This window comes from Cygnus olor, chromosome 4, assembly GCF_009769625.2.
Source record: "Cygnus olor isolate bCygOlo1 chromosome 4, bCygOlo1.pri.v2, whole genome shotgun sequence".
Taxonomy (NCBI): domain Eukaryota; kingdom Metazoa; phylum Chordata; class Aves; order Anseriformes; family Anatidae; genus Cygnus; species Cygnus olor.
In genome coordinates, this window is record NC_049172.1 from 37095448 (window position 1) to 37122044 (window position 26597).

Consider the following 26597-nt stretch of genomic DNA (forward strand, 5'->3'; position numbering starts at 1 on the left):
CTCAGTGTACAAACTGTAACACTGAATCTCAGTGGTAACACTGAAATGAATATCCTATTTCTATCAGAAATAGATGGTATATTTTTTGACACTTTTGACAAGTAAGTGTTTTCTGGAATAGTTACCCGTAATAATTCAAGATATTGGAGCACTTCTTTTCATTGTATTTTTATGAGTGCACTTACTTTTCTTTGTATCCAACAGGATAAAGATTTTGGCAGTAATGTGCTATATAAAGCACATAATAATCCACCTGCAAAAGTGTATACAAGCCTAAAAGTATACCAGCAATATACCTTGGAAAAAGTTTATGAAGGAAAAGATTATTTTTGGGCTTCAGCTCCAGTGACTGGGGACTATATCAGATTCACCTTTTTAAAGCCACTAAAGGTAGAAAAGTAAGTATTGCTTGGTATGGAATATGGTAGCTTACATGTATCCACTTTGGAAATGACGGAGTCTGTTCAAAATCACTAGTGCTCAACTGTTTGCATAAAGCATGGCCTGGTTACTGAGGAGTTGCTATGATTTGCTATGTACCTACTCCCCTTCTTGAATTCCACTCCTCAAATACATTTCTTCCACGGTAATTAGAGAACTTTTTTTTTTTTCTCCTTTTATTTCTTCATTAAAATATTAAATACTCTACATTCTCTTACAATAGCTCTCAAATGAATTTGGTTTTAACTAACGAGTTTCATCAATGAAGTCAGTGAAAGCTTTGTTTGTATAGTTGCCAACAGAAAGGCTGTTGGCATAATGTTAGCTCAAAGGTCACGTCCCAGGCACTTCCCAGTCCAGGTGAAAGCACAGAGCAAGCGTGGGGAAATAGTGAAGAGTAAATTAATAAAGGTGGAATTCAGTTGCAGATTCAGAAACATGAATGTAGTATCTACATCAGAGATGTCTACATAAGGTCTGTGCATAAGCTCCCACTGTACGTGACAGAGAGCAGTCTGCTTGATACAGCCAGTGGAAGCAAGACAGATATTCATCTCATCATCCATTTGGTCATCTGAGTCATTTGCTAGACTTCACTGACTATTTTGAGTGTATTTGTATTGCCTATGAACACATAAATATTTGGGTCACAGCCAGACATCTAACTTTGAGTTAGTTATTTGTATCTGTAGCTAAGTTCCACCTTAAACATATTTCTCATTCAAAGAGATCTACCCCCATGACTAACCTGTGAAAATGTACAGCTAATCTTATAATACTTAGTGGATTTCTTAGGTCTCCATTGTTTGATTCATACCGGAGGAGGAAGGTTAATGCTTTACATTTCTGCAGCTCTTTTCAGATATAAAAACTGAGAACTCTAATGCCAGAAAATCAAAACCAAATTGATTTTTTAATCTCACAGGTGTTTTTGCTTAATGTTGATAATTGAAGTCATTCTTTGACATTGCTGTTGCTCATTGGTAACAACTGGAAATTATTTAGAGCTCCTGAACTGATCAGTATTGATAAGGAGAGGGATGCTCTTGGCGTGTAGTATATACTCTTCTAAAGACAGGGATTTTTTCTGTCATTGTATTTCAGAAGCCCATCTTACCTAGGCCTTAGGATGATAGGAATGGGTTACAGAGTGGATCTTCCGTAGCCATGTAAACCTGGACAAAAGAATTGTTTTGGATTTTGAGCACTGAAAGGGAGGAATGCTTATATCCACAGTTCCAGAGAAAGATGATTTTAATGCTTGTTTTATTTAAAACAAAAAGGTTTTAATATGGTTTGGTCACACACATCAATGCCTACTTCTGTTCTCTGTAGCACACAACTGATTAAAGTGAAGATGTTTAAAAGTTTCCTTCAGAAAAGGAAATACCTGTAAATAACATACCTTTTTTCATCAGGTACTACTTTAGAAGTGGAAACATAGAGCACCCTGGTGATATACTATATAACACCACTGTGGAAGTTTTGCTAGCTGATGTAAGTCTCTTATTTCTACCTGCAACGCAATGCTATTTCAGTTTAAGAATGATATTTGGCATGAAAAGTCGTGTCCTAGAAAACACTGCTGAGTATTGTTTTGTTTGTTACAGGAAGCTGAAAGAAAAGAATTGCTTGACAATGGAAGTAAACTTAACTACCCAGCAACCAAAGATGGATATTTAAAAATAGGTAAATTGTTTATTGTCACTTCAAAACCAGAAATTTTGATTTTCCATGTAAAATGCTTCTGTGTTTGAGAATTTCATTAACTCTGTAATAAATGCACTGTTTCAAGGTAGTAACTAGTAAGGAAAACAAACATTTTGCACTTCTGCTTGTTCTAGTATGTGGTTTAACCGTTGATGATCCTATTTTGTTTTAAATAATGAAAAACCCCAACGCTGGTGGCAAAAGTCAGGGCATCTTATGACAGGAAAAATTTGGCCTCTGCAAGGTTTTAATAGGGTAATTGATTCTGGTTTAGATTTTGCAGCCTTAGCTGAAGGAAAGGATTCCTTATTGATTATGACAGACTTGTGCTCCCACCTGAAATCAAGAGATAAAGCATAACACAATGCATTTTTTCCCAACCCTAGCTTCCCCTTCTTCCTTCCTCAGGGTAGCAATTGACTTCTGTAAAGGAACTGCAGATTCTCCACAAACCTGCCAAAACTTGTTGTCTACTGTTACCTAAATTAAAATATCCTTATGTGAATAAAAATGGACTACTGGGAGATCTGCTTTGCTTGCCACTTTTATTCTGTCTCTTCTATCACATAATTGCTCTTTTTACCCGAATGAGCCACTTTCAGCTTACCATCATTTCTTGCTTGCTTTAATTTGCACCTCTCCCCCCACCTCCTCTTGGCTGTTTTATTCTAATTAGAGATCGAAAACCAAATGTTGTCAACTCCGAGTTGTATGTGCAAGTTCACAGGAAATTAATATCAGATGGAATGAGTGTTTTTCATTTGTCTGCGCTGATTTTATGCCAGTTTGACCAGGGTACCTAACAAGTGTAGAACTAGTGAAGGAATATATTAGAATTGATCCATGGTCCCTTCTATCTCTTTTTGAAATAGTTGTATGTATCAGAAAAGCTCTTCTAGATTCTTTAAAATGACCCTGTCGGTCATATGTATACTGTCAGTACTAATGTATTTATTTTCTAACATTTGTAGCTGCAGGTTCCTTATTTACTTGTGTTCTTCTCCAGTTCCTTATTGTTTTAGCTGAATAAATGAATCCTCATGTACAGCAGAAATCGTCTTGTTTATAGCTTTATTTTTCAGCAGCTACAGTTTGAACTTTTTCAAATGATTTTTTCCTCTACTGTTGCATTCCTAGTGTTAATTTATAATTTGTAATTTAGAACTTTCACTAAGTTCACCTGGAACTATATTTCATCCTAATATAGGCTTGCATTGATGTTGTTTTATTTTTCATTTAGGGGCTTTTGAAAATGGAATTGCAGAAGGCAACATCAGTCTGTCAGAAAAAATACAAGCTATTCGTTTGTCAGTCAATTCTGATTCCCCTGTGTGGGCAATACTTAGTGAGGTAAGCATGTTAATAAAAGAATTTTAATAAAAGCTTTATTAAATCGGTTTTAGTTCCTCCTATCATACAGGAATTGATGGTTATAATTTTCTTTATCTAATTTTGAGTGGGATTCTGTGTGGGGAAAAAAGTACACAAGTGGAGAAGGATATTAATTACTAAAGGGAGGAGAATTTACTTATTTACTTCATAGAAAAAGTGCTGAAAACGCTTAAATGAGATAATTCTCCAGTTTTTGCAATGCTGTAGATATGGCCAGTAGAATTTGGGTCATGATAAATCAACCAACTGAAGGAGGATTTTGTAGCATTTTTCAGTCACCATCTTGAATATTAATTACTATATGCAAACAGATGATTTTTTTTCTTTCAAGTATGAATGAAATGTCTGAATGTGTGTGAACCCATAAATAGAAAACATTCAGCAGAAATCACTGAAGACAATTACTGTAGTCATACTTGGAAGGAAGGAAAAGCTGATGTCTTAGGAGACACTTCTGCACATTTCAGAAAATAATATTTTTTTGGTATTTTTTTTTCCAGGTACTTATCAAGACATCTGAAAACTGAAAACTGGAAAAAAATATATTTTTGACATGTCACTTGTTAACGGGCTTGTTTGAAACCAGGCTAACAGCAACAAAAACCTGAGTGGGCACAAAGAACAAATCCAGACCCATTCCATTCTTAATACTGTGTATTGGGAAAGAGTGGCGATAACTGTTAAATATTTATATAATATAAAGAATATTAAAAGCTATGAAAAAACTGATCACATTAGAAATTTCCATAAACTGTTATTGAATAAGCTGTTAATATATATACATAAAAAAAATAAATCTCATCTTAGTTTAGCAACATTGATTATATATTACTATAAACAATTGATAAGGCATTACAGGTTATCTCAGGGACTAAAACACAAAAGTAGGACAGGTTTCACTAGAACTAAACATATGGGCATTTGGGGAAAATATTAAGGACATTGTTTGTAACTCCAGGAAGAACACTAGTCAGTTTTGGAGGGAAAACAGAACTGAAGGAAAAGTTTTCAATATTCCTTGCAAGTACTTAGAGCAGTCCACCGGAGAAAGGAACAATTTAACAACATGAAAATGGATCTCAAACTTACCATGTGTTTCAGCCTTAATGTAGCATAACAGATGCTTAATATATTTTTTTAAATGAAAAGTGCCTACAAGTTACCATTTGAATAACTTGAAAATCAAATGTATTGTTGAGAGGAATGTAAAACTTTTCTGTGAATCGTGCATTGAATTAACTAAAGGAAATAATCAGGGTATCACATGTAACTATATTTTTGTAGAAAGAAAATCTATTTAAATAAAATTTTGGATCCTGTTATTTGATAATCAGTCTGTCCTGATACTTCAATCCTGGTCACAAGTCAAAACTCAGTACAAGTTTGAAAAAACAGCTAAACCACTGTAGCCTCATTTGAAGTGTTGCTGGGAAATTGCACCTTGGATATCTACCTGTGATGTGCAGAATTCCGGTATTGCTTCCTTAGCACTTGAAGCACGAGTGCGCCCTCATTCGCCGGCACAAGCATTGCATCCTTAATGTTACAAACTGCACTGTACAGTTTTGTATGGATTTGTGTTAAATGGGTAAAAATAATGCATAACAGTATTCTTAATATTAGAGTATTTTATTTAGAATAATATAAAATGAGTTTTCTTGCATACGTTAAAACAGTTCAGAGGGGAAGTTTTTCTAAAAACCATCTCCAATAATAGTTTGATAATTTACAGTACTTAAAATATACACTGTGGTGCTATATATATGTGTGTGTGTAAATACATGTGTTATTTCTTGGACCAAATATTGCAGCCTTCACTAGGTTAAGAATTTAATGCAGGTTAAGAATTATTGAAGTAATGTGAGGTGCTTAAAGATGCACAGAGGGACACCTTTATTATCGGTAAGCATTTACAGTAAAAAGAAAGGTTGGATAAGACTGAAAGCACTGTATCATTAAAATGCAGTAGCTAAAACTACAGCTAGGGATTGAAGGGAAACTGGGTGGCTCTGCGTAGGGCTATGTGGCATACGAAGGGCAGAGCTTCCTCCCTCTGACCCAGATCAAAATAGCCTTTCAGATCTCTCTCTTTTTTTTTTTTTTTTCCTCTGCTGATAGAGGAGTCAGAATGACATATAATCATGAAAAGTTATATTAGGGAGTAAAACACAACTTACATTACGCTAAGGGGGGGAAAAATGATTTTTTGGAAGTCATTCTTGTCTTAACCTGAAATGCTTTAGCATCTTTGGGGAAGAACTTAAGTTCTTAAGTAGAAACTTAAATCTTTTTTGCTATTGCTTTCACTGGAACAGTCATAGGCTGGGAGCAATGTCTGCATTTGGACTGTCTAGCGGCCAGTCATTACAGGTAAGAGACATTGTATAGGATGAAATTTCAGGTCAATTATTAATCAAGAAAACACAAAGTACAGAGGTAAAAGATTTTGTTACCAAAGCCTTTTATTTTCACAGTGAAATGAAATTTCTAACTGTTGAAGGGTAATTCCAAAGAGCTTATCAGAGTACCTGAAATTATATTAGGAAGTGACTGGACTTTTGTATACGTATTTTTTTTTTTCATTCTGTACATCCAGCTATGTACTTCATTTATGCTGTTTCAGGTTTTACATATTTTACCTAACCATTGCAATCATCGAATACGCTTTGATGTAAATGAGATTTGCAGATGTTGAAAGAGTAACAAATGCTTGCTTGTGCGCTGTTGAGTAAAATTTTGCTTAGTCCCCATTCTTCCCTGTGCTTTATGGAGTGCAGAGGTTTTTTGCCCAGTCTGTAGAACCTCAGCTTCTCTACAAAATCGAAGGAACCTTGTGAGATGAACTCTGGATTTTCACTGAAGAATTGATAACTAAGTTATGAGTGCTACAGCCCTAGTAAGTTTAAGAGAACAGTGTAATAGAAGTATACTTATGTTCTTTTGCATGTTAATGTCAACAATTAGCTGTGTGTTCATAACAATCTCTGTTATGCATGGAATGGTTACAGAATATTTGTATATTTATGTAGCCTTTTGATCCTGAAAGGAAGTTCCTACCTGTGGTTTTCCATTTAATAAGCTGTACTGAACCTGCACGCACCTTCACACACCACGTCCCTAAGGCCAGATTAAGGGCTCCTCAAGAGAATTTTCAGTTCAGGTAACTGACCTAGGGGATACAGAACATCCTTTAACTTTGCAGATGACTGTTTTTATACCATAGACATTGTGATTAACTTACAAAACAAAGACAGTAAGTTAAAAAGACAACTCTCTTAAGAGGCATTTCAGGTTCCATACCAGATCACTGACCTCTTTCATTAGGATATTCTACTTCAGTATTTTCATGTGGTTTAATAGACGGTCTCCAAAATATTGGCTACCTCATTTTACACGTTCGTAATCAGGTTAAATGCATATGTGGGAAGAAAGCCCATTTTGCAAGCTAATTCAATACTAATGATGGTTTATTGTACCCATTTTGATTTCCACTGAAGTGCAGTTATTTGTTTCTCTGAGCAGTATGACTCTATTCTTGTCTTAAATCCTTTGAGGGACTTTTGAAAGGGAACTGGTAACATTTGTTTCTGATACAAAAGGCAATTATGAACTTGGCTTTACTGATTTTTTTAAATGTTTTTATTTCCATTAATTATGTGAGCCCTAATCTCATCAGTGTTACTGTGACTCTTTGTGCAGCTAAATACAAGTACACATCTCCTCTAAATGCAAATGGAGGATAGATTTACACTGGGAAGAGACTAGACTCAGAAGGAATATCTATTAAAATTAATTAGGAGAGATTTAATCTAAAGTTGAAGATGGATTTGCTTACTGAATTTGAAATTCTCTCTCCCATTTGCATCCCATTGGATATTGGATATTTGGGATAGCATCCCATACACAAAGATCTTAATTTTCCCCAACATTTACTTTTTGCATTGCTCTGTCATACATCTGTTAGCTGTCCTATTGGTTACACAAACTGTCTTCTCTGAGATTCCTGTGTTTCAGCTTGTTTTTTTTTAACGAATATTATTTATTTTCATGAATGGAAGATTGCAGATGTATCTTTCATAGATGCCTTACAATGAACAGTAGGAATATTAACAATGAATTCTGCAGTGAGCAGAATTCTTGAATTCTCCATTTACTTCTAAAAGGATATATGTGTATTTCAAGCTGCAAGGATAGTTTTCATCTGTCTTTTTTCATGATGGAATGCATAAGAACATTCCCCCCTTCCTTTTTAGCTAGAGGTGTCTGAAGATTGAAGATTCTGTAGGAGTATGGTACCATTTCAGAAAAATACATTTAATAAGGATTTGAATTAAGGCTTAAAAGATCCTTCTGATCAGTATTAGCTACACCTTAACAAGAGAAGAAATGGTGTGGCTTTTCTACGACATAAATATACACTGTTTAAGTTGTGATATTTACATTGATCTTTAGAGCTCATAATTGAAATGATCTGTAGCAGTCATAAGTTTTGATGATGCTGTCAAGAAATATAACCAAGTTTGAAGCTTCTGCATTAGTTTACACTGACCTTATAATGCTTGAAAGGTGGAATATCACCAAAGGGGCGGGAGGGGGGAGGGCAAAAAAAGCATTTGGATTGACAGTTGAAATTACATGTTCTAATGTTAATTCCAAACAGTTCTGAGTTATTTGAGTTATTTAGGCTAGTTAGCAAACTAGTATGTGGTAGAAAAACCAAATGGAGACATCTATAAAAATTACCTCAAGTTATAAAGTATTTTGTATGGGACATAGCCATTACGTCCATAAGACTGTTTCCTGGACGTGGTAAGAATCAAATAATGTAAAACGGAACCGGTACAGCTTTTGGGGAGGAGGCCTTCTTTGATGATGTGAATTGAATGACGCAATGTTACATGAAAACACTACGAACCCTGATCTGGTTTGTCACCAGCTGCACAGCTCTGGTGCCAAGAAGTTCCTAGTGGTCCTTCAAGGAACTGCTTTTCCCTGTGCCATCTCCACATTTTACACATTGCTGCTATGTGTCGTGTTCTAAATTCTCTCAACTTGTACAGTGTCCAGAATCATAGAATCACAGGGCGGTCCCTCTGCTCCTGGAACCTAGGTTAGATTGCTTGACTATCTCCATTTCAGTAAAGGGTTTTGTTAATTTGACCTAAATCGTTTCAATTAGCAATGAAAAAAGACCTTGGCTTTGAATAGCCTGGTAAATGATCAAAGGTGTGTGGAGCATGACAGTTACCACAGTGAGTACGTTTAAAATCCCAGTGACTATGACGGCGGTTGATCTTGAAAAGTCCACACTGGAGCACGCATTTACAATTTTAAATGCCAATTTGACAAAATGCGCCATTTCTCCTAACAATTTTCCCCCAGCCAGGGCAGAGCATTTAACGCAAGTCTCACTCTCCGCTCAGCCGCTTCACGCTCGGTGCCGCCATCTTGTCGGGCTTTTATACCTGCCACCCCCCTCCCCCCGCCGTCGGTGGCCCCGCCCCGCGACCCGGCCGCCGCTTGGCGTCGGCGCCGCGAGCCGCGGCACCTGCTGCCGGGCGCCCGCGAGGGGAGCCCAGGAGGGCGCATGCGCGGACGGGGATGCGCTGGGGGACAGCGGCCGGGCTCGGAGGGGATGCGGTAACCGGCCGGCCGCGGGCACGAGCTCACCGCGCTCACCGGCAGGGCCCGGCGGCGGGGGGCGCGCGCGCTGCGCGGGGACGCGCTTTGTAACTGGGGCGGGGGGGGGGGGGGGGGCTGTGGCGGCCGTTAGGGGAGGGCGCGCGAGTGGTGAGTGGGGGGGCTCCTCGCGCGCCGGCCGCTGGCGGCCGTTGGGCTCCCCCCCCCCTCCCCCCTCCCCGCGGCGTCCTGAGGGGAGTCCTGAGGGGAGTGTCGGGGCCCCCCGGGTGCGGGCGGCCCTTCGTGGTCTTGTGACGGCCGTGTGCCCGCAGCCTGCGGGGAGCGGGGTGGCTCCCTCCTTGTTTTTATTCGTTTTTAATCGAAAGCCTCTTCCTAGAGGTTTTACTCGAGCCAGCGGGAGCGGTGAAATAGCGCGGAAGGTCACCCGTGGAAATAGCCGAACTGAATCCCGCTGTCGCTGTTCTCACGCAGCATCTTTAACGCTCCGGCAAGAGACAGGAAGGTGCCATGTGCCCCCAGCGTATGGGGAAATAGAACTTTGGGGGAGAGCTCCTGAGTGGTTTTCGTGGAGCAGTTCCCACTGGGTCCGGCTGATGCCCACGTAACTGTATCGGGGAGGGATAAGGCAGCGGCACACGGTTACAGGCGCACAAACCCACCCTTTCCATTGCCCTGGGTGGAGTTGGTATTTGCCCCCCCCTGTGCTGCTGGTGGCTGCGGGAGCTTTAAGGTATTGGGCGAGGAAGGATGTTAATGGCAGCCTTGCTGCCCTCTGCTTGAGGAGGTGGTTTCAGGAAGGCTTGACCCTCTTCTAAGTACGAGTTACCAGTCACGTTAAAGATCCTGACTTTTATTTAGTTCCGCATCGAGTGGGATAACAACTGTGATGCCATTAATTTCATGGCACGTGTAGAGTACACTAAAGGCCATGGCACAGAGGTCCGAATTGCCGTACTTGTGCTCCACAGCCTGCTGTAGAAATCAAACCAGGTGGGAATGGCTCCAGCCCACTGCTCACGGCACGGCCAACTCCGAGGCCGGACCCTCAGGCTGAACACGTAGGGCTTTATCCCCTCTGTGCTGGAGAGTACCAAGGGCTGAGGCTGCACCCTAGGCAGCCTGACCCACTGCTTGGCTGCTATCGTTGGGAAAAAATTGCTAATACCCAAACAGAACTTTCCTTCCTTCAATTTATGCCTGCTGTCTTGTACTGTTGTCTAGCACACGTCCCACAGACAGTGGCTTATTACTTCAGCGGCAATAATATGCCAGTGTTGCAGCACTGCTGGGTCCCAAGAGCCTGCTCTACAGCAGTACCCTTGGCTCGAGTGTCTCTTATGATGTGTAGAAGCGCTGTAGTTACCCGTGTTCCCATAGTAAGGAAACCAAGCTATACAAAATAGCTTAAAATTACAGGTCTGAAGATTTTCATGGATGTTCATATGCTAATTAATCTTTAAAATCTAGTGGACTTTCTTATTAAATGTATAATATTTTGAGTCCATAAGCTCTTTGGCTTAAAGATTTATCGTTGTAAGACTGTGGTTATGAAAAATTCACAAAAATTAAAAGATTTAATGGTTTTGTTTGGGTTTGTCCCTATCTGGCAATTAAGTGATAACTTAATTGTTCATGGTATCGGATTTCAGTGTTTCTGGAATATCTTAATTTGGGGTGAGTCAAAAAAGTATACTTTCCCTTGTTGAAGGGAAACTAAGAGATGTGATTGAAGACTGAATGACATTAGGAATGTCCTTGGCTAGGATCGGTGATTTGCTATATAGTTAGGCTTGAGTGACATGAAAAAGCACAGCATGTTGAAGGCATCAGGAGTTTTGGAAGGGGACTGTGTGGAAAGGCAATTTCTTGGATGCTCTTGCTTGTCCGTGTATGAAAATAATGGATAGAGGCTAGTTATAATAAATTACAGCTATTGAAGTGAAAGTAGGCATTTTGTATCATACATAAGACGCAACTGAATTGTGTTGATGAACGTGTGTCTGCTTTTTATCTTCATCTGCTTTAGGAGAAAAGGAGCAGAACTGCATGACAAACTACCTTAAGTAAGGTAGGCAAGTTCATGCGAAAAGTTGATTCTAATACCTAATTAATACATGCAGCTGTAGTGGAGCGAAGGAGTAACGTGTGATGTGACATTGTTTAACTGTTTTTCTTACTGTGATGATTAAGAGCAATAAAATGGGCATGGTAAAACTGAGTGCGATAGCCTCCAGACAGAGGTCTTCAAAAACACACCGTGAAGTTGAACGTTCGCATGTGACAAGCTGAATGACTTTAAGTCAAGAATAGGGCAAGAATATTTCAAGTTCTAGAACTGGCAAGAGAGGTCTATGAATCAACAATCTCTGTAGTTTTTTAACTAAGATTTTCTTTAAAAAATAGTAAAATTTGCGGAAGACTTAAGATTTCTCAGCTATTAACATAATGATGCAAACCATAGACTTGCTATTCTTAAACAAAACAGATGGAAAGGATCCAAAGCAAAGAATGGCACAGATTAGTTGGAAAAAAAAAAAAAAAAAGGTAACATAATTTGATACAGTTTTGTGGAAAATAGGTGTCTGTCCCAAGAGGTGAGGCTTTTTATGTTCAAAGTGATGTTGACATAGTGTCTAGTACTAGTGCCTGAAACAGTTTACTTTTAGCTTTAGATGTAATCAGTACAGTCAATATTAAATGAATAGATCTTAAAATGAATAAGGAAAAAAGAATTAGTTTTCTTTTTTGGACGTCTCTATTGGGATGTGGATTTTTTTGCCTTGACACTATTTGATCTCTATATGCATTGCTTGATAGAACTAGCAGATGTTGTAAATAGATAAATAATTACTAGGGCGCTTCTAATGTTTGCATTGCTTAGCAAATCTGATAAAGCCAGGAAGAAAGAGAGGAACTAAGATTTCCAGAATATAAGACAGTATCTGGAGTTGCTGTGGTACTTAGGGTTTGTAGTAGTAAACAAGCAATCTCTGAAGAGCGATGATCCAGCTTAAAAGGGTGACTGCTTTTTAAGGCACAGAAAGCATGTGAGTAGCAGAATATTTAGCGTGAGCACTGATGGCCAAATAATGCAAGGTTTGAAAATGCCTTACAGTAACTGACTAAATGTCAGTATTTGTCTTTCTTTTTAAGCTCTCTGTGGATAGAAATTAACAATCAAAGGATAAACACCTACGCAATGGTATCTGGAGTCTGTCTTCCTTCTGTTTCCAAATGCAGACAAAAGCAAGTTCAGAAAGAAGCACTTTTGGCAAGACCTTTAAGAAAACTTGCATAGGCACATGCTTGGAATTGCACTGCTCCAAACCATTGCGTACTTCAATGTAAAACGGCATTTGCATGTATTTTAGCTTACGGATGTGAAGCAAACGCATCTGGACAACAATCTTCTCTTTTTCATAGCAGTACAGATTGAGAGGTTGAGTTAGTTACCTGCCTAGTTTTTTTTCTCTTCTAGATAAAATCTTGGGTAAAATTGAACTAATATTGATAATATCCCCCCAACAATACTTGTCATTTAAAACTTTCAATTCTTCAGATAACCAGGATGCATTTTCAGTGGGACTGGCTGTGCTTGGGTCTCCTGATAATTAGCTCAGTAACTGCAGAAATGGAAAACGAAGAAATTTTGGGAGCAGATGTTGAAGTGGAGGATTTTGACAAACAATCTCAAGAAGCTGATGTTGACAAAGATGAATCTTCCTTAGGGGTAAGATTATAGATGCTTTTAGCTAAAGCTTGTTTAATTTTAAGCTACGTAGTTGTAACTAGTAGAAGAATCAGTGCACAAATTTATTTTAAAAAGAGCAAGTCAATATACAGCTGACAACTCGATGAGTGTCAAACTCACCAGAGTGAGTTTTTCATTTGTTGTGTATGCCTTAAGGATCCTACTATGCCAAATGCAAAATCAGATCTCCCACCTGTGGTCGATAGTCACGAAGAAGGTCTTGCTGGTCTTTCACTCTAGGTATGGAACCTGGTGTCTGAAGTCCTCCTTGATGGATAATATACCCTGCAGCCTAACGTGTCATTACTAGAGAAGAAAGCACCTTGGCCTTATTGACATTTTTCATTTAGATTGGTTTCTTAATTTCATCAGTCACATCTGCCTTTTAAGATGGTCTTTGTTCCAAAAAAATCTTTCTGCATTTGTTATGTTGTACTTCATAATAGGTTTGCACAACAGTCATAGACTGTTTTTTTTCTATTTTTTTTAACTGTATAGCCCAACTGTAATGTGCCAAGTAGATAGGAAAACCAAAAAAAATAATGGAACCATGTGAATTAAAAAATAGGAAGCAGAAAACTGGAGCAAGTTGTGTAAATTTTCTGTGTTTTTATGTTATGCACAAGGTGTGTAACGGTACTTCAGTTATGAGCTTTGACCACAGAAAGCAAATTTTTAAGCTGTGTCTATGCTTTTATCATAGTATCTGAAACTTTCTGCAGGTGCTTTCGAAGATGTTAAGCTGCTAGGGCACAAAAACAGAGATGAAACAACTGCTGATAACCCTGTGTGCATTTGAGCTCTGTACTGTGTTTAGGAGGAGGACCACCATTTAGTTTTCAAAAACTGGGGAAAAGTGTTTTTCTGATACCTGAGAGTGAGTCTAAAACTAACCTAGCAGCCTCTTTAACCATCATAAACATATCACTAGAAAAGAAACCGTGAGACCCTCCTGCCTTTTAAGAGTCCTTGCTCAGAGTCTTGATTTGTTTCTGTGCTATTCATCGCTGTCTCCTGGTCGCACAAAGCTTCACGGATATGAAATTGCGCACTGTTAGAGGAATGCACCCGAACTGTAGAAATGAGAGGGCCCCAGGGAAAGCGTGTTTTATTCTGTTAGTTGTAACTCTGGTGGTCTGGCTGGGTGGACTGCTTCCAGAGGTATGATAGTGTATTTCAACTGAAAAATTGTAGTTTATGATATATCTGTAAATGTCTTTTAGATTGTATACCAGACGCCAAAGCCAACTGGGGAAGTGTATTTTACAGAAACCTTTGATGGAGTATTGACAGGGTAAGCTGCATCTTAAACTTACAAACTTCTAATTTCAGCAATTTAACTTACAGTGGCAGGACTTATTTTATATTCATTTTTCTGCTAGTACATTCAAAAAAAAAAAGTACAGGGTTTAGAATTGAGAAGGGTGGTCATACTTGCTCCAATTTCTTCATAAGGTTAAGCTGAACAGTTGATGTTTCAGGCATGTAGCTGTATTTTGTGATATAACGAAACCTGTAATAGACTCTGGATTTATGGATGTTAAAAAAAATAATGCAATGCCAGTTGAATTAAAAGTGAACTACAAGGTGAGATGCATTACACTGCAGTAGCTTAAAAAGTCAGAAATTGTTAGCAAACTATTTCTTCTTCATGTACACTTAGATATGTGCAAGAAGGAGGCAGCACTTCAACCCTGACATACTCCATGCAGAGAGTCGTTCAGAATGAATGAAATTAGTTCTTTACAGAAGTCATTATGAGAATATAGCATTGTAGTTGATACAAGGAAGAGTTCAGCAACACTGTTGGCTTAAGACATTCCTGTGCATGGCTCGGGATAGAACCACTGTATGACTGGATGAGGCTGGATTGCCTTTTCTTTTTTCTCCAAATGAGCATTTTGTACAGGGTGTGCGCATATCTTCATTTTTGGTGAGCTGATTTTGGTAAGCTGCATCCGCCTTGTTCAAGGAGATCTGTCAAGGAGATCAGGAGTTTGTTTGCTCTGTTATAATCCCCGTGTGCGATAAAATTCAAATCTGCTTAGTGCATAATTGCACTTGTCGTTTGGATACTTTTGTTTGTTCCCTCCCTCCTCTGCTGTGCACTGATACTCTTAATATCAGATAGAGTTAAGGTTTGTTTGAGTGATTTTTTGCTCTTCTTTATCACATTGAAGGCTTTACACGTCAACTTTGCTATTTTCCAGTGTTACTTCAAGTATTATTTCAAGTTACATGCTCACGTAATAGCGTTACATTGTCAGCCTCAGCTTGTAGATAAAACTGAAGATTATTCAGAGTAAATGTGAATTACTTTAGAGTTATAATTGTATATTCATTTAGATTCTTAGGAAATATTTCAAAATCAATGTTGTATTAGACTGACGCTTCAATTTTTTGTTTCACATTCCTTAAATTACACAAAGTTCCGTGATGCTGACTGTCAAAATCAGTGTCACAGATTGACATCCTAGCAGCTAAATCCATTTTTCCTGTGCTTGCTAAATAATACAGCTTTGCATGTGTAGTTAAATGACTAGTACACTTTTTGTTTTAGGTGGATATTGTCTAAAACCAAGAAAGAAGACACGGATGATAACATTGCTAAATATGATGGTAAGCCTTTTTGGTGTTTACTTTCACTATAGTTTCTGATGTTCTATTGCTTTTTGAGAAATAACTATCCCTTGCACTGAACTTACCTTTGAAAACCTAGATGACATAGATCAACAATATCTTACTTTGTATAATGACTGTTACCCTGAAACTGAGATATGAAAGGTTGCTTGTTTGGTTACTTACCATGGAGATAAATATTTCTGTCATCGCAGTAATTTTATTCTGATGTACTAGGATACATTCTGACATCTGAATATTCAGTATTAATTGTTTATGAACAGTGCCTCTTGAGAACTACATTTTCCCAAAATTGTCAGATATTTACCACTTCAATTTCAGTTGTTAAGCACGTTTCTAAAGCAGCCTGTTCTATGTCTTTGCATCTCCTACTGATGCAGCTGTTGATCTCAAAGCTTAGCCTCTGAAACAAAAAAAAAAATTGAAACTGAATGAGTGTTGGTTTTTTTGAATACTTTTGTCAGATTGTCTGTGCTTGAGTGTAGGATTCTCCAGTGGTTCTTGTACAGTTTATTCGTATAGTTTTCTAAAGAAAATAAAAAATAATTGGAAAGTGAAAATGAAAAAGTTGTTTGGATGATTTTTGTCATTTGGGCTTGTATTTGACTCATACATTCCTAGGCTGGAAGTAGCAAGGAATGTGCGCGCTACACATTTGCTATCTTTAAAATACTGAAAGCGGGCATTATCTTAACTGGCTAGAACCAATACCTTTTTGGTGAAATGAGAGAGTGGGCTTTTCTGTGTAGAGCTATGCATATTCAAAATATAGGTCCCTCTCTATCTAAACTGTATTCTTGATTCCTTTGTACAGTATTGCAATTAATCAGAAATTCAGTGGATATTCACGCATGCTACAGGATTGTATAATAAAAAAAAATCGGGATGTAAAAATATCCTATGTTAAATGTATAAGTTGTTCTATTTAATTTCATTGTTACATGGTGGATTATGGTAAGAACATGGTTCTTTCCTACTTAGGGGTACATGGCCAGCTTTTTTTAATCAAATTTTTTTTATTATGCGTGAAGTTGAGGTTTTGATAACTTTCTTTCATTTGGTTATAACAGTTATGGAAGGGTGTTTTGTTCTCTGTGCTAGAAACGTCTACTTGAAAGCAGAACCTTGTGATTTCTTGTTGCTTGTTCTACTTGCCATATTCCTTACAGTCTTTTTCCCTAAGCTTTCTTCCTTCCTTGCTGGCTGAGCCAAACCGTTACATTAGATGGATTTTATTTTACGGTCTTAACTGTGAATTGGAATTCTAATGGTTTCTAATTCTTGAAAAGTACTGCCTAAAACACTGGATCAGTGTATCAATAGAAAGGTGTGAGCAGCAGATTTGTGTGCCATGAACATTCTTTTTTTTAGTGCTGTTAATGTTTAGAGCAGTTAAAGTATGGAGAAGTGTAGGCTGAGCATGTATAATTGTTTGTATCCAGAGTAGAATTATTGGTATTGAATTGGATGATTATTATTTAACTTCTAACTTTGACATCAAATGTCAAGGTGACTTCTCTACTTTGGCAATTATAATATACTGTTAACTCTTTACTTTCTACAAGCGTACAGTTTCTTGACTTCTGCCTAATTTTGTTTTCAAAGATTGTATGTTGGTTTGTTTTAGGAAGATGGGAAGTAGAAGAGCTGAAAGAAAACACAGTACCTGGAGACAGAGGATTAGTGTTAAAATCGGTGGCAAAGCATCATGCAATATCAACTATGCTAACAAAGGCATTTATTTTTGATAATAAACCTTTGATTGTTCAGTAAGTATTCTCTCAGATTTTTTACTTAATTTTTATTATTCATTAAGTCAAGAAAATGTAAATCTTTGTAAAAAATACTGTCTTTCATGTAGCATTGGCTTCATATCCAGAGCTACCAGAACTGTAAGTATGAATGATATAATAATCAAGAAAAATTGTAATACAGGTGTTAAGAAGTGGTATTTAAACTCTTGTAAAATATTTTGGACAGAAATTAATACTTTATAAAATTTCTTAAAAAGCTAATCAGTTTTTGGTCTTAGATCTAAAAGATCTAAATCATGTAATTTGAGTACAGTGTTTTTACATTTGCAGAGTATTTCTGTGTAGATCGGTAAAACCTGAATCTTGCAAGTATTATACCAGTATTCGTGATGATGAGTGTCATGGCAATAGGACTTTTTTTTCTGATAACAGACTTGATTTGTTGTACTTACAGACACATCCAGGTAACTCCTCCAGCTAAATTCAGCGTGTTATATGGGCCATTTCAAAGACAGCACAAACATTTTAGAACTATTCCTGATTTCTGCTTCTCTTTGGTGTTTTGCATGTTGATCAATACCGCTTTGAAACTTTTCTTACTGGTGATACCAACAGTATCAAATGTTACTGTGGCTTTTTTTTGGCTGACGTCATTGCTGTATTAGTTTGTGTGGCAACTAAAACCTGTTTGGTCATGTAGAAACGTTTTGACAGTAATGACTAATAATAAAAATAGTGACTAATTGATGATATTAATGTATTCTTCTCATTCTGGAGATCAGAATTGAATTTGTCTGATGTGGAATGTTTTTTTAACTTGCTCTTTGCTCAGATATGAAGTGAATTTTCAAGAAGGCATTGACTGTGGTGGTGCATATATTAAACTTCTCTCCAGTAGTAATGACTTGAATCTGGTATGTCCTCTTACTTAATGTTTACTGTTGGTTGCTCATTTGAGGAATGCATAATTGTTCTTGTGCAGTGTCATTAGGAGATTAATTCTTAGTGTATTCTAAGTTCTAAAAAGCTTCCTGAATGTTTAATCAGAAGATTAGGCAAGATAATCATATATATATTATAGTTTATATATATACAAAGCCTTCATAGTTGTGCATTTTACTGGAATATTTGATAACATTATTCTTGTTAAAATTACCATTTATTTTAATGAAAAATGCAGGTAGTCTGAAACTTAAAGTACACTGTTAAAATCTATGTTCACACAAATCTCAAAATGTGAATTTCCATAGGTCAGAGCGAGCAGTGTACAGATTAACATACTCCTCCTAGTTCTGTACGAGTGATATTATGTTAACTATTAGTCTTATATCTAGGACAATGGAGTTTTGTGTCTGTTGAGTCTGCCTTTTTGCAATAACACAAGCCATAGAATTTCAACTCATAACTTGTGAAACAATTTTTTTTACTGCATGGCATACAGCATGTCACCTCAGAGAGGGATAGAATGTGGATTTAGGAACTGCAAGTAATGAAGTGTCTCCATGTGGGGAAAAATTTCTCTTACCAGGGACGCTCTCAATAATCAGGTGTAAAGTTGATGCTTTACGTACATAGCAGCAGTTACAGAATAGTTTTACGTATTTGGATAGACTTGGAATGACCAGTCTGGATTCAAAATATTGTCAGGATTCAAAAATGGTAAGGGTACTTCCAATCATGAAGCAGATTGCTCTGGCCATTCAAAAGCTGACTACCGTAGCTCCTACGCTACAGTTTTGAAGCTAGTTGGTGGTGTTGACCCAACATTCAGTACTAGACAACATTCAGACAGAAGTTGATGAGGCAATCACAGTTACAGCTAGTATCGGCTTTAGAAATTGTTGGTTTTGAGGTGCATCAAGCTATCCTGTTTGCTCAATAAGATTTGGTAAGGTGGAAAGGCAAGTTAACGGGAAAAGCAATAGAGACTAGTCTTAAAAAAAAACTTGGAAACACAAGTGTGGGCAGAACTCATAATTTTCTCCCTGGGTGAGATTTTCCATCTGTGCTTTTATTCCTGAGATGTCTGAACATATCTACCATCGCTGCCTTGACCCATGAAGCTACAACATTGTAAGTACTGAGCAGAACAGCATTGTAGTTGTTTATTGCGCAAACTTAAAATGATAGAATTGCTAGCTTGAGGGGAGGTGGCATCATCAGCGACCTGTTTGGATGCTGGATTACCCAATACTGTATTGCAGTGAAGTGTGAGGCCTTGTTTATGTGCAAAGGGAAGGGAAAGTTGCTCGGACAGGCTCAAGGCATTGCTTGTCCTCACCTGCAATCAGCAGTCAGAAGGAACCTCTTGACACAGATTTTTTGTGATTTTTAAGGGATAATATGTATGCCTGCAGGAGTCTAAGAGATGGTGGCATGTGTAAGAAGTTTCTTGTAAGCATTCATGAAATATCTAAGTAAAAGCTTTAATGCAACCTCCAAATGCTTTTCCTTTTTCCTCAAATTTGTATGCCAGCGTGTGTTGTACTCAAACTTAAGTACTAATAGATCTGTATTAAAAATACAGATGGTAGGAAAACTAGTAAAGGTATGGCATCTTTCATGATGGAAAGATATGTAAATGATACTAAAACTGAAAAATCTTACTTTGTAAAAGAAGTTGTGAGACCAAGATACTCTGCTCAGTTACACATGAAACTGAAATTCTCCGACATCTGTTGTCTTATTCTAGAAAGTGAACCAAAAGACTGCAAATGCAAATTTTATCTTTTTATGACCTGGCTCATTGTTCATCCTATACATTTTTTTTTTTATTTTTTGTTTTGGTAGGTTTGAGTCAACATTTTCTCTTTTGTATCCTTTTAACTTTAAAATTGAACATATTGGAATAATCAATTAATTCTTGTTAATTCTTAACAGTGACATTTTCAAATGAGGAATAAAGTTATAAGGACCGAACTTAAAATGCATTCATTTCTGTAGTGCTTAAATCTAAACTGAAAATGTTTTACTTTGTATTCAAAAACTGCTGCATACTTGGAAATACAGACTCATATCAAACAGTACATCTCTGTTAGAATATTTCTTGAAAGACGAAAAGTTTCAGAAATCAAGTGATCTTTCTTCAAGCAGTTGAGTAAGAATATAGCATGATACTGCGTATACCAACTACAAAAATCATCTAGTTAAAAAAAAAAATCTGAACAGCTTAATGCATCATACTCTGAAGGAAACTGTATCTGGTGTTTTCAGGGTTGTTTATTGTTAGTATGGAACAAGAAGACAGTGCTGAAATGCTGGATAATACCCTGTTTACAGTCTTTATTGAAATTTAAATTGCTCTGAAGCGCAGTAACTAGTTCCCTTCCATCTTTTAGTGTAGTGTGTGCAGAAGGGTATAGATATTTGGATGCCTTGATTTGTGGAGGAATTTCCACATAATGTGTAAGAATAAGGTCTAAGTAAGCATATTCTTCTTCCCTGAAGAAGCTTAAGTGATCTCTGTGGTTAGACTGCTCCCTGAGAATGGAAAGCATCCAACAACACGCGGGGACTGTTCATTTCCTTTCATGATTTACCCTACCAGTTTTCAGTGTTAGAGCCGATACTTCATGAAACACCTTTTAGAAAAGGGGAATTATGCTGTGTATATGCCACAGTATGGAGGAAAAGTAGTACCTAATATGACTTTGTAAAATGTACGGTATAACGCATGCTCAGCTTTTTTGCTTCTACAGGAATACTTTTTTGACAAAACACCTTATACTATTATGTTTGGACCAGATAAATGTGGAGAAGATTACAAACTACACTTTATCTTCAGACACAAGAATCCTAAAACTGGAGAGTATGATGAAAAACATGCAAAACGCCCTGATGTAGACCTAAAAAAGTTCTATTTGGACAAGAAGACTCATCTGTACACACTTGGTATTGTTTAATTCTTACAAGTTTAAATTAGAAAACAGATTAAAAATTAGTTTCTGAACTTAGTTCGCTGAAGCTTTGTATTTGACTCTGCTTTTTGTTTGTAATAGTCTGTTAATTCTGGGGGATGGTTGCTTAATGATTTGGGCTTAAATGATTTAATGACTCAGCTTAACTGCAGGGCATAAGTGGCTTTCAAATGCTGCCGTTTAATATTCAATCACGGGAAAAAGCATTACCAGCCTTGGCTAGCCTTTAACGTGAAGAACTGATTAATACTTTCGGTACATACTATGATAAAAAAAATCTCTTAAGAAAGGTGTATGTGTGTGTGCATATATATATATATATATATATATATATATATAAGTCCAGTATTCTAGGAAGGGATCAAGAGTTTACTGGAGTTCAGTGAGATCTACAGCATATTGAACACCACTCTCCTTTGCGCATTGAGTTCCCACTAATGCCTGCATCAGCAGAGGTGTGCGTGAACAGATAGGTTGCTGCTTTCACTGGAGATGAAATTTGGTCTGGTTTTAATCCATGTGACATCTGTTTCTGTTCTAATGAACAGTATAGCAGCAATGAAAGTTTAATTTCTCAGTTCCTTTTTTTTCCTTGTTCTAATTTCTGAAAAAGAACAAGCAGTCAGAGAAAATGGGCTAATCTGTGGCATACTGCAAATCCAGCCAAATTGACTATACTTTAGAACTTCCATTGAATAATAGTAATGGAATAATAATGGAAGATGTGCTCAACTGCTGTGCCATGGAAAAATGTATTGTTCTTAAAATAACTTACAGTAGTGTGCTACAACAAACCGTCACTTTTAGATCATAAGAATAAGTGAAACAAAGCAATAGAACCAAAGAAAACACAAAAATCCTTCCCACCATCCTGTCCTTACAGTAAAGGAGCGAATGTGTTCCTGTATTTGGGCTGTTCATTAGAGATGATGATTAAAGATACTTAAATTGCATTTATTCTATTATAATTGCTCAGCTAGACCTCCGTACAGCTTTGTACCATCTAATGCATTTGTGACTGATAACATAAGTAGAAAAATCAATTAATTTTATTGTATCTAAAATCATACGGGGGGTTAATTTTTGCATTTGTTGATGTTTTAATACAATTAAAAATTTTAAGCTGCAAGAGCTTAATTAGGTATTAACAAACCGTCATTATAGGTCTGTTACTCTGGTTTTCATCGCCCATCTTCATAAAGCTGGAATAGTATTTACTTCAAATTAGTAATCTTGCTTGTGTTGAATGGGCATTTAAATATTCTTGTTAAGCGCTAATAATGTGCTCACCAGTTATTAGAGATGGATCTGGATCCAATTTCTGTTATTGAGTCTGACACTGCTCAATTCTATGACCCTTATTTATCAGGTACTTGCTAAAATTTTTAAAAATTCGAAGAGAAATTTATCCATTCACCATCTGGCAGTTGAGGGAACTGGCTGTCAGAGATTTGAATCTAAAAGAAAATACTGTTTTCATGATCCTTCAGCTGTGATATTTACACAGTTCTGGTGTTTTCACACTTTCAAGTGTGGACTTGTAATTTGTTAGCAGAGATGCTTTTGAGGTTGAAGGTTTGTCTTTTATTGTCCTTGGGGGGAAGAAAAAAAAAAAGCAGAATTTTGACTAAGTGGTAGGTGTTTGAAAAACTGTTAGCGTGTGTTTTGAGGTGCTTCAACAATTGATTTGCAGAAGGTATCATTTTTCTAGTCCTTATGCTGGTCATGACATCGCTACAGTGGGAACTTTATTGTGTCCAGATCCAGTGCCTGAATGGAGTGAGGAGTCTGTCTCCTGCTCTGCTAGTGAGGATCTGTCTGCTCTTATTTGTCTATGCATATTATATAGGTATTGGTTAAAGGTAAATGAATTTGTTAAATTAATGTTTCACTTATTTCTTAAATACATTTTTTCTTAATTTAGTGCTAAAACCAGATGATACATTTGAAATGTTAATCGACCAAACAGTTGTCGGTAAAGGAAGTCTCCTTGAGGATATGGTTCCCCCAGTAAACCCTCCCAGAGAAATAGAGGATCCTGCTGACAAGAAGCCTGATGACTGGGATGAAAGACCAAAAATACCTGATCCCAACGCTGTCAAACCGGATGACTGGTAGAGACAAAATTTTATCTGTACAGCAGGTTATTGTTTTGAAAGACTTGACTGGCTGTTTTTGTTAATGGCAGTTGGGATATGTTTCACTGCTAAAAGTACTAATAATTCAAAAAATGTAATTGAGATGGGGGTACAAGGATCTGGTCTTCTTTTAAGGAAAGAAATAAAAACTATGCTTTTTGCTGATTTGTACCCTCTGTTGTTGTAGTTAATAACAAAGATTACAATACTTGAAAGATTAGAAAGAGTTGTGTTTTTGTTTTTTTTCCACTATTATATACATACTTCCTCCTGTGTCAAGTAGTGTTCATATAGCATCTCAGAGGAGGGAAAAATTTAAAGGGGGAGACCTGATTGACACCTGCTAGTTGATGGTAGCAATTTCTGGGCTAACTAATGCCTTGAAACAAATGAAATATAGTTTCAAAATTTATAAACAAATAATCAATGCCTAATTCTCATCATAGGTGTGTCTAATTCTGTTGTGCCATTGAATATCATCCCTTTCATGCCAGTTGCAGTCCTCTGAACAGAATACAGTTTTAAAGTAAAGCTGATATATTTTCTAACATTAATCTGTAATTGAAGGGATGAAGATGAGCCTTCCAAAATAGAAGATCTTGATGCTGTTAAGCCTGAGGGATGGCTTGATGATGAACCACAATATGTTCCAGACCCTAATGCAAAAAAACCAAAGGACTGGTAAGAACTTGATTCAATAAGTGCAGGTCTGTTAATGTATTTTGTAGATAAGCCCACCTATTCTCTGGCAAATTATGAGTTGATTAGAGCTTAACTCAAATGTCATTGTATTTTAATGTAGTAAGTTGGAACATACAAGGTATGGCCAAATATTTATTGTTCTGGGGAGCTGCTTTTAGAAAAATACACAGATGTCAATAATTGCCTTGTATTCTGAAGATCTGTAAACAAAAACAAAATATTAAGGAACCTGATGAAAGGACTGAAACTGTTTCATGGCCTATCATTATAAGTTGATACATGAAGTTGTATTGTAGTCTGAAAGCATGTTGCAGTGAAGTGTTGCAAGCTGTTTGCACCTGCAGGAGTATAATTACATACAGTCATGCTGTATTTATGAACGTGTGGCTTTAGCACATTTTATTTTCAGTGCTCTGGAAAAAATTTTATTTTTTTTATAGAAATATTGTGCTGTTGGGTAAAGTTCTATGGGCAGATCTAATAAATTCAGAGGTTGTTAGAGCAAAATGTATGGAACCTAACTTTAGACTGAAAGTTAGTGTTCAGATCAGTCTGAAATCAGTTGTTTGTAACTTTCTTTCTGTAGGGATGAAGAAATGGATGGGGAGTGGGAAGCCCCTCAGATCCCTAATCCAAAGTGTGAGACCGCACCTGGTTGCGGAATCTGGGTGCGTCCCATGAAGAATAACCCAAAGTATAAAGGAAAATGGAAAGCACCTATGATAGATAATCCTAATTATCAGGTACTAGCAATGTTGTAGGTTATTGCTAAGGAGGTACAGACTTCAACCAAGCAGGCAAATCAAAGTAGTGTATTTATTTGGTATTTCATACAGTGTATTTATTTTTTACGGTGTGTCTGAACACCCTCACTAAACATTTTCAGCTTTTAATGTATTTACTTATAATATTTTTTTTGTTTAAGTATACTGTTAGACAGAAATACTTCCTGTATTAATACAATCTCTTTTAAAAGTTGGTATCACAGATACCACACATTTAGTATGCTCTATAGCATTTCATTTAGAATAAAGTTGTCATGTAATGGACTAGTTTATTTTTTACTGGGTTTTAAGTGTGAAAGTTATAAATTAATACATTTTATTTGATAAAATAAAAATGAAACCCTGCAGTAAGCAGATTAACTTATTAGTTCTGTTTTAGTGGAAGCATCAATTTTGGGTAATTAAATTATCCCCTCCAGATATAAGAGCAAAGCTGGGTATTAGAAGGAGTTACTTTGTATTAATTACAGCTGGGGAGAACTTGAATCTGGTTTATTTTAGCTTAAGATCTTAAGCAGGTTTGTAAACCAAAAAGCATAGGGCTTTAACTAATTTGCACAGGTATCATAAGGCTGAGTTTTTCTTCCCTAAAATTTTCCCTAATGCTTCTGGTTACAGTAGTTGTCAATTTATATTTATATGAGTATACTAGTGCAATAAACTTATTTATTTATACATACCTGAAGGGACTGTGTGGATCACAGGATATAGTTCCTCTGCACTCTTAGGTAACCAGACAATAGAGACTTAGTTCAGAAGAGCCCTTTTCTGGCCACAAAATGTTGACCAGTGAGTGCACTTAGAAAAATGTATATGCTGTATTGATGAACAAAAGCCAAAATTATATTACACGAGGAGATGCTAGAGGAAGAAGTAATACCAGTGTCTTATTTTCCTGCAGTATTAGGAAATTAATAGATTTATTCTTGGAAGTTCACAAAGACTATGCTTGGCATTTCCAGTACAAGGTAGAACAGAGGTGCTTTGTGCAGTCAGTTAACTACTGTAACCGCATACGGATAAAAAGTTTTGAATTCAAGAAGTAATCAGTCTGCCCTAAGCCAGAAATCAGAGACCTATCTGCCAAAATCCTATAGGCTGTTTTCAGTTGAGTTTTCCTGAAGGTCAGAGACTACCCCATCTCTTTTTAAAATCATGCATTTAAAAGAACCAGAAAGCCTTAATTACTTTAAAATGTATTTCACGGTGTTGGTGTTGTTTTTTTTAATGTTTTTGGGGTATAGATAATGTGATTGTACTTTTTTTCTTAAAAGGGAATCTGGAGTCCTCGGAAAATACCTAACCCAGACTATTTTGAAGATCCTCACCCATTTGAGATGACAGCTGTCAGTGCTATTGGTTTAGAACTCTGGTCTATGACATCTGATATCTACTTCGATAACTTCATTATATGTTCAGAAAAAGAAGTAGCTGATCGTTGGGCAGCAGATGGCTGGGGCTTGAAGAAATTAGTAGCAAGTGCTAATGAGGTATAAACTTCAGTACGTTCGTCACTACTTATGCCTACCAAGGAGTGCTGTTGGAAGAATTTTCTATCAGTTAATGCTGACACAATAGAATTTATTGGCAATTAGTAATCTTACTGAATAGCCATGATGTTTTTTTTTCTAGTTTGGCTGGTTTAGCTTTCACAGATCTATATTCTCCTGAAGTTAAAAGGGTACAATATTTTGCTCAAGCATCTAGCAAGTGTCTGTAACTTGATC

General features: G+C 36.9%; 2 protein-coding genes and 1 long non-coding RNA gene across 13 annotated transcripts in view; 2 read left to right on the plus strand and 1 right to left on the minus strand.

Annotated features, from left to right (window-relative positions):
* Window positions 1-6712, plus strand: part of MGAT4D (MGAT4 family member D) — a 59877-nt gene extending 53165 nt beyond the window's left edge. For all 4 annotated transcript variants that reach the window (XM_040554792.1, XM_040554790.1, XM_040554791.1 and 1 more), the window contains 5 exons: window positions 205-398; window positions 1860-1938; window positions 2052-2130; window positions 3392-3501; window positions 4044-6712. In XM_040554792.1, the coding sequence (XP_040410726.1) occupies window positions 205-398; window positions 1860-1938; window positions 2052-2130; window positions 3392-3501; window positions 4044-4070 (489 nt within the window). In that variant the 3' untranslated portion in view covers window positions 4071-6712. The remainder of the gene's footprint in view (window positions 1-204; window positions 399-1859; window positions 1939-2051; window positions 2131-3391; window positions 3502-4043) is intronic.
* Window positions 1-6714, minus strand: part of LOC121069085 — a 33610-nt gene extending 26896 nt beyond the window's left edge. For 2 of the 3 annotated variants that reach the window (XR_005819244.1, XR_005819243.1), the window contains exon 1: window positions 6601-6711. This is a non-coding gene — a long non-coding RNA (uncharacterized LOC121069085). Of the gene's footprint in view, window positions 1-6600 lie in introns of all 3 variants that reach the window. The other variant, XR_005819245.1, reaches the window with a different exon arrangement.
* Window positions 6715-9059: 2345 nt separating this feature from the next.
* CLGN (calmegin) overlaps window positions 9060-26597 on the plus strand; it is a 29997-nt gene continuing 12459 nt past the window's right edge. For 3 of the 6 annotated variants that reach the window (XM_040554783.1, XM_040554786.1, XM_040554787.1), the window contains exons 1-12: window positions 9060-9183; window positions 11210-11251; window positions 12735-12913; window positions 14158-14228; window positions 15495-15553; window positions 17202-17343; window positions 18161-18242; window positions 21027-21219; window positions 23170-23359; window positions 23951-24064; window positions 24672-24828; window positions 26145-26360. In XM_040554783.1, the coding sequence (XP_040410717.1) occupies window positions 12752-12913; window positions 14158-14228; window positions 15495-15553; window positions 17202-17343; window positions 18161-18242; window positions 21027-21219; window positions 23170-23359; window positions 23951-24064; window positions 24672-24828; window positions 26145-26360 (1386 nt within the window). In that variant the 5' untranslated portion in view covers window positions 9060-9183; window positions 11210-11251; window positions 12735-12751. The other 3 variants (XM_040554784.1, XM_040554785.1, XM_040554788.1) reach the window with 3 other exon arrangements.